This window comes from Cryptomeria japonica, chromosome 1 (assembly GCF_030272615.1).
Source record: "Cryptomeria japonica chromosome 1, Sugi_1.0, whole genome shotgun sequence".
NCBI classification, from domain to species: domain Eukaryota; kingdom Viridiplantae; phylum Streptophyta; class Pinopsida; order Cupressales; family Cupressaceae; genus Cryptomeria; species Cryptomeria japonica.
Window position 1 is genome coordinate 709,808,118 of NC_081405.1, and position 8,289 is coordinate 709,816,406.

The 8,289-nt window shown below is 36.3% G+C and overlaps 1 protein-coding gene across 3 annotated transcripts; it reads right to left on the bottom strand.

Moving 5' to 3' along the window:
• Window positions 1–4,563: 4,563 nt before the first annotated feature.
• Window positions 4,564–6,806, bottom strand: LOC131062513 (3-dehydrosphinganine reductase TSC10A). Of its 3 annotated transcripts, XM_057996185.2 has the most exons (5): window positions 6,498–6,805; window positions 6,156–6,419; window positions 5,527–5,674; window positions 4,839–4,924; window positions 4,564–4,732 (listed from the first exon to the last, which is right to left on the bottom strand). In XM_057996185.2, the coding sequence occupies exons 1-5, from the start codon at window positions 6,717–6,719 to the stop codon at window positions 4,724–4,726; spliced, it is 729 nt and encodes a 242-aa protein (XP_057852168.2). In that variant the 5' UTR covers window positions 6,720–6,805; the 3' UTR covers window positions 4,564–4,723. The 3 variants fall into 3 exon arrangements, with proteins under 3 accessions (XP_057852168.2, XP_057852167.2, XP_057852169.1); XM_057996184.2 differs by having other exon boundaries at window positions 4,564–4,924; window positions 6,498–6,806; XM_057996186.2 differs by having other exon boundaries at window positions 4,564–4,924; window positions 5,556–5,674.
• Between the last annotated feature and the right edge of the window lie 1,483 nt (window positions 6,807–8,289).

Genomic DNA, 8,289 nt, shown 5'->3' on the forward strand with positions numbered 1-8,289 from the left:
ATTCTCTTAGTCTTTTTCCATGCTAAAAAAATACCGTGCTCTACATTAATTTGTTTAGAACTCAAGTTATTAGTTTATAAGATGCTCAATCGAATTTTTTTTTTCTTTTTCTTTGTGTGTAATTATAGTCTCTCGATGGCAACCAAGTACATGAATTGGGTAGATTGAATAGAGCTTTGTAGCATGTTCTTTCCTATGGACACATAGAGTGCTTGATGTAGACACATTAAGTTAGGATCTTGGACTAGAAAAGCCAAAGAGACAATGGAGAGACTGGTAAGTTAGTCGAAGTCTCAAGAATCTAGGAAAAAGAATGGAGAAAGTCGCCCCTTAGTGTGAGTCCTAAGAAATTCAAGTTGGGGGAGCACATAAATTTGGTGTTGGGCAAGCTTTGGGCTTGGGTGGGGCTGGGGCACATAAATTTGGTTTTGGGCAAGCTTTGTTAAGCATTGGTCAAACCTCCTATAATCCTCTTATTGTGCCACTAAATGTGCATCCTGTGTGGGTTAGACTTCTGAACCTCTCTCTATAGTTTGGGAGGTTTCATGTTATGAGGCCATAGGCAACTCTATTGGTGACTTTTTGAAAGTCAACTATTATGCATCCTACATGGAGCACTCTACTTTTACTTCCATCTTGGTGGATATTGACATCTATAAGGCTCTTGATGGGGATGTGGTTTTGATGGTTGGAGATAGGCCTTGAACTCAACCTATTGATTTTTTATGTCATCTATGCTTCTCCATTGGTCATCTGACTCTAGATTATCCTTTCTTGTGTTGTAAGGGCTCTCGTATGTGGTGGATGGACACTAACAAAGGTCACATAACTATTCATTCTCTGAAATCTCCATTTGATGACTCCTCTCAAGATGATAACAAGTCTCTCGCTTCTAACATGACTCTGAAGTGTCTCTTGGTTCCTTTTCTGAATCCTCCTGCCTTGAACTCACAGCTCGATCTGCTCTTGGCTTCGGACCAGCTCCATACTACTCTTATGGTGGATGGCCACCCTTCTCCTCACTGTTCTTTGGCTCTCTCCTCGCATGTTAATGAGCTCTAGATGGGAGAATCCCCCTTGCTCCCTCATGATCTGAAATTTAATTAGACTGAAAAGACACATTTGTCCTCGAAATGCTAGTGTCTTGAACAACTGTACACTTTGAACACCTAGGTGAACTCTATAAATTTAAAGCAGTCTATAACCATTGTTTGTTAAGTAATTTCGATCTGGGCTAAAAATAAATCTAGAATGAGTTTCATTTGAAAAGGTTCCAGTCTCTAAACAGTTATGATGCTGAGTTTTCCTCTCCCCTCAGTTGCTATACGGTTTCTGAAGTTATCACATCGAAGAAAGCTTCGAAACAATCCTTAGTTTCACTTTATCTAATCCTCCATTATAATAGAAAATTACATCTAAACACCAAAAAACTAATCAGTATAAGCAGTGAGAACAAATGTGATCCCAGAAGCATGACAAAAGCACCTACTTCCACAAATACTCCACTATGGCAAGTTTTGAGCAGTACCCAGTTTCAAATCTTTCACTAGACTACAGAAACCATTACTACACAACATCCCCACTCTGATATACCCCATTTGGTCAACCAGAAATTCTCTTTTAAACATCTTCATACACAAACCCAACCAAAAGATGCTTCTAACAAGAAAAATAAAAGAAAGACACATATCAAATATTCTTGTCCAAATTTCCAAAATTAATGACACCTCTCATCTCCACTATTACACATGCTTGAAGCCATGGAGGAGTATAAAACATTCCCAAACAAATTTGTATTTATTTGGACATGAAGAATATTTGCACTTAAGCTACCAAGTTTGTACGCACAATTTATATTTTACTTGCCCATCAAAGGATAGTTAACGTCGGCTACCCTTTACTAAACGTCAACGGTTTCACAACCAACATGGTATTAAATGCATCTTTCATATCAGGGGAAGGAGCAGGTATGCCCACATAGACAAAATAAAAAACAAAGTACAATACTAAGCTATCATTTAGATATCCCTGAGTATTGGGAAATAGATTTCTCTATAGCATTAATGCAGAAGTATAAGTACAATGAAGTCAGAGGCAGAAACAACAGTCAGATCCAAGACTGCAATTGAGATTGAATTGAAGAAAGCTTAATATGAAGCTTTTGGCGAGCAGTTGTATTGTTAACCAGAGTAGATAGCATTTTGTTCTACAAGGTAAACAACAGAACTAGCATCAGAAATTCTACTTCAAAGGGAGAAATACTATGAGAAAACATAACAAGACATTTAAGATGCCAGATTAATTGCACAATAAGCTGATGAAATGACTCTGAAAGGATATTAGTAGAAACAGAAAGGCCCAAAAGTGCTGCTTTCCACGTCCATCTGCAAAGAAAAATAACAGGAAAAGTAGAAAACACAGCAGAAAATAAAAAATACGCATGCTGACAAAACCAAAAGATATACTTCACAGTTACATGAAGATTGCAAAAGGGACAAGGAAAAGGAATAGTTGAAAGGAAACACAAACAACTGCCTATAGGCAGCTTAAAAATGAACTAAACATCATGTTGTTAGATGAGTCTGTTTAACAGTAGTATAATGCCATAAATGAGCACTAAGAGCAAACCAGGCAGATACAGAAAAAGTACCATTCCACTTTGCCTTATGACATGGAAAAGAATAAACCAGAACATAGAAGGCCAGTAATCCTTGGTAAAGTTACAAGCATAATGCGTGGTAATTTGATCCAACAGAGTAGGAGACACTAACATGGAAAGCTCCTGAAGCAGCAGAAGATTAGCTCGAGAAGATGAAATTCAGAATGAAGTAACCGCATTGTTTTCCAATCAAAGGCTTGAAAGTTCCCAGATTACAAAAAGGATGAATTCCTTCACATGCAAATCGAGCAGCTTTGAAATGAGGGTTAAGGGCCAAAGGTAGATCGTTAGACTGAACAAGATAATTCCACCACATAGATGAAGTGGAAAAACCATAACCATGCCAAAGAGACTATGCATTCCAAATAAGAAGTGGCGACACTTGCTAACATGCCGTCAAAACAGAAACAAATTGCATTAATGCTCTAACTTTGAAAAAAGGAGTAAGCAACAGTTGGTCATATGGATGAGAAGACAACCAAGAGCCATATGTCAATGACATGGAGATATGATGATGGTGTACCAATACCTCAGAGTCTCCCGTGAAGGGTCTCCCTGAAAAGCACAAGTGATCCACTTAGCAACAAGACACACTCCTTAAGTAGTGGATCAATCAAACCCAAACCACCCTTATCCTTAGGCTAAATACAATGAAGCCAAGATGTAACTTGAAGGCCATGGCTGTGTTTCCATTTGGCCCACAAAAACCTATGGATTAATTGAGCAATCTGCCTATAACAAGCATGAGAAGGAAGCCAACAAGAAGAGGTATAGACATGACCACGGGTTAGAATACCATTCACAAGTACAACTTGCAGCTGACCGGCAAGAGAAAGAACAAGAGATAGAGCCAATTTCCATAACATGTAACAAGGTATGGACAGCTACGAAAACATAATGGAAAGGAGTTCCTCAGATAGTATAATTGGAGATGTTCTAGCAGACATCTATGCAACATGTGCAAGCAGAGACAACACACGTGAATTGTTTTATACAATACCTCAAATAAATCCAATCCCACGGAGTGTACAAGAACAATGGTGAAGAGCTCTGAAGCCTTAAGGACATTCTACTCTGTCAATTAGGAATTTAGGAGTATGATGTCATTCTCAGACAAGACATTCCATGCATATCAGGCTTTATACCTTCTGCATTGACAAGCAAGTAGGATTTTGAAGGTATGCATGTCTGTGGCAAAGATTGTAACCAATACTGGTCCAAATCCTGACAGGAGATAGATACAGTGGGAGTCATGGGAGGTCTACACATTACTGCCTTGGCTGATAGAGAAAAAGCAAAGAAATTCTAAGGAACTGGTCGTCCATGCAGAGAATAGTTAAGAAACCAACAGGGAAAAAAAAGAGATATGTAAAGCCACTGCTGATTCACATGTTTCTAGCCATTCTCATGGCTGGTGACACATTTAAGATACGTTCAGCAGTAGCACAATCCTCCCGGTGTTTTGGTAACCATTTAAAAACCAGCAAAGATGAGGGGCATTAGAAGAAGCTTTAATTTTTACTCACCTGATTTATGATTGGGCAGTCTTTTGGGCTTATTTATACAAATGAAAATTCCCAGTGTCAACCAGCAAAATTGACAGGAGCCAATAAAAAATTTCTTTGAGCACAATTCTAAAGAAAAGGAAATCAGAAAATTAAACAACATTAGAGTAATGGATTGATTTTATATTTCGTGAGATATTATTGATTAAAGGTTTTTGCCTATTTTTAAGAAATGAAATTTGAGAATTCCTCCCAAAGCAAAAAGGACCGATCAATAACATTTTTAGAGATTTATGAAAAAAACCTGCTGAAACAAACTTTAGAGTAGGCCCTGAATTTTTATTTCCTGCACAATTTGAAAGTATAAATAAATGAAAACAACAGTTTCCCTAGCAATAATTTAGAAGAATAGCAACATTTTGTTTTGGTATTTCTTCTCAACAGAACATCTAACATTTCTTATTCTTTCTATGTCCTGTAACATAATGGACATAAAAAAAAGCCAAGAAGCTCAAAAGTCTAATAGGAATATATAATATCAATTCAACTAATGCCCTTCCTAATGTGCCTGCAGGCATAGGTCCACGAGAAAGTGTCGATAACATAAGACCACCGAATTTGCTTGTGACAAGAAAAGTTCCATTCTTTGTTGCTTCTAATGTATATTTTGCAACCTGTTCAGGTGTCTTAGCTTGATGTCGGTTATATGAAGTTGTGGCCTTAATCATCTGCAAGGTATCTCTGTTATCTTCCATGCCACCTATATAATTTGGGGATGCAAGAACAAATTTAGATCAGGATCACTTAAAGAATATATTAATAATCATGAAATAAAACATAATCACTCTTTTGTACATTAGTGTTTTGTTTAATTCCTATCATGCCCATGATATTTTAATTTTTCTAAAACCTTGGAGAAAATCTGCACATACATGAGCACAAAAGACTTTTAGAAAGATGCATTTGGAAATTTCGTAGATGAGTGCTATATCATTTGGATGAGAAGTATATTGCAGATCAAGGAGCTCTTATCTTGCAATCTAAAACACATCCTTATTTTGATCATGGATAAGTAATATCATCCCAAACAAAAATAGCAATTCAAAAATGTACCAAAGATCTTGTTAGAGAAGCCTTATTCACTACTAATGGATTGTGGAAGCCTGAAAAATCCTACATACAGATAAATCTCACATGAAATCAAGCATAATCCACATGAGAAAAGAGGGGGTCATGATACCGCCATGATACAGATATCCCTTTCATAAACATTTATACAGAAAAACTTATCTATTTATATCTAATACAAAATTTAGATACTAAAAATATTAATCTCATTAAGACGAAATTGGGGGTACTTACTGTCATCAAGCATGGGAGTGTCCACATACCCTGGAAAAACCATGCTAATTCGGATACTATAAGGCATCAATTCAAGCTTGAGAGTTTCTCCAAGTCCTTTTAGAGCATGTTTGGTTGCAGTATACACAGAGTTACCATACAAAAAGTACTGCCAAAATGATAACACAACCAAAATAAATTATTCTTGAATGAATGATCAACAAACTAATAAAGGGTGACAGCTGTTAACACTTTTGGATGTAATAATACAGAGATTGATATATATGCTTCTGGATTCAGCTGTGTAGGAGTTTTTTTTGCATCCAACACAGATGTCTAGAAGTTTGATGAAAAAAAAACTCCTACACAGAAGCATATATATCAATTTAGCATGGACTCTGGAAATCTCATCTGACTAATACAGAGATTTTTTATAATGTACAATGGTAAAAAAGGTTAAATTATAGAAAACACATGCTTTCTTGGCTACCATATAAATGCTATTACAGTTGTCATACTCTATAGGCAGACCTCATATTGCTTTGGCCTTAACCAGGTCTTTGAACTGACAATCACAATTCATGGAAAGAAGCGTGCATATTAGTCCAGGGTGGAATACTAAGCACACAAAAGTTCTACCAATAACATACCAGTCCTGAGAGGGAATTCATGAGAACAATGGACATGGGTGTTTGGGGACTCCTCTGCTTCATCAATGGAATCCCAATATGCAGAGTATTGACAACCCCTGTTAAGTTAGTCTGAATGATGGCATGCAGATCTTCAATCCTGCTCTCATCCAGAAGTCCAGTTTTTCCCACTCCTGCATTGCAAACCAGCACGTCAACAGCCCTCCATTCAAAAGACTCCTTTATTGCCTTTGCCAAAGTTTCATACACACCCACATCTGCAACCTATTCAAAAATAAAAATTAGATCAGACATCAAGATTTCAAGTCTTGAAATATGCTTAAAAGAATGAATAAGATAAACCTTGGTTGATATTTTATGTTTAGTAGCACCATCTTTGACAAGATTTTGTTCTGCTTTCTCCAATTTAGTGGAGCTTCTGGCTACAAGTGTAACGAATGCTCCTTGAGAGAGAGCCTCTTTGGCAATGGCAAGCCCAATCCCACTGGACCCACCGGTTATCAGGACATGCTTGCCCTCCAGAGATTGCAGCCATGGGGATGGAGTCATGAAACTGAACTTCATTCCAAAACTGATGTGAAAACCAAGTGGAATGAAGAACAACGAGAATCTGGCGATGTTTTTGTGCGATGATGAGCTATTAGCTAGGTACTCCCTCTCATTTTATTTGTTTTTTTATTAGATTACGGAGTAAAAAAGGCCAGCAAAAAAAAAAAATTGTTACAAGTATTTTAATTCATAAACAATTCATAAACAATGCATCTTAATATCATGGACTGTAAAAATTATAAATGCAATTATTCGTTAATTTATATATATTAAATTTATTTTATTTATTGTTTGGTTTTTACTCATGGCTTTTATTTATTGTTTGGTTTTTACTCATGGCTTTTAGTTCTTTATTTATTGTTTTGTCTCTTTTCATATATATATATATATATATATACATACACGCACACACATATTTATTTATTTTGGTATGTATTTATTTTATTTATTATTATTATTATTATTTATTGTTTATTGTTTGGTTTTTGCTCTTTGCTTTAGGTTTCTTATTTATTCATTTATCATATTTTTCCTTTGTTCTTTTACCTTTCAGTTTTCCTATTGTATTCTTATTATTGGAGATATCTGTGTCTTTGTTTTTATCCTTATATTTTTTTTATTTTTTAATTATTTTTTTCCATCTCTTCATTTTGTGTCCTTTCCTTCAAATGCAACCTAGATGGGCTCTTAGGTTGCAAATTACATTCTTTCATATCCTTGCATTCTCTTAGCATCCTGATGATGGATCACAAAGTGTGATCCTAAATGTTGATGTAAAAAAAGAGCACACAATTAAAACCAAAAGCAATTATAGAAAATCAAAATATTATTTATCTTAACATAATAGTAATAATAATAGTTAGAATTAAATTAATAAATTATTAATAATAATTAGAGATAAAAGAAAAAATGTTGATAACGATAAGAAGTATGATAGGTCAGCGAGAGAGATTTTTACATATCTTATGCCAAATGCATGCATGATTCCTTCACGGGAAGGATGAAAGAGTCACACCAAAAATCCTTGCCTTTGTTTCTTCCTGGTGAAGGTAGTTATGTGATGGAGCGCAGGAGGAGGTTAGGGTTTGCAGGTGGCGACGGATTTCGAATGCGAGAGCTGGAGAATGGCTTACGGCGTCTTGACAACCATCGACCTTGGTTTCCACCTCATGCTAACCAGTTTCGACATTATGGTTTAGATCAAAGAAGGGGGGATAGGGGCAGTTTTGGTGATGCCTGCATTTCCTTTAAGCCAGACAAGAATAAATGGGGCCATTCCAAGATCTTGAACTTCCCTAAGTGAAGTAAAAAGCAGACTGAGGCGCGGTTTTGGAAGAAAAAACCAATAGCTACCAAGAAACCCATCACTGTGGAGGCATTGGCGACAACGAAAAAGAGAACCATTAGCATTTGTATTGATTCACCGGCTTGGAAGGAATCGGTTCAAGTTTTGCGTGCTAGAGCCTTCTTCATGAAGTGGGGAGGAGATTGACCTGCTTTTTCAAAGATAAGGAAATGGGTTGATGAGGAATGGGGGAGCCATTTCTAGATCAAAACCCTAACGGTTTTTTCATAATCATTGTTG

Excerpts from the sequence above, each read along its gene's own strand:
- LOC131062513 (XM_057996184.2), bottom strand. The coding sequence starts at position 6,719 with ATGAAGTTCAGTTTCATGACTCCATCCCCATGGCTGCAATCTCTGGAG. Across the intron at positions 6,420-6,497 it reads AACATAAAATATCAACCAAG|GTTGCAGATGTGGGTGTGTA; the intron begins GTTTATCTTATT and ends ATTTTTGAATAG. Across the intron at positions 4,925-5,526 it reads CACTCCCATGCTTGATGACA|GTGGCATGGAAGATAACAGA; the intron begins GTAAGTACCCCC and ends CAAATTATATAG.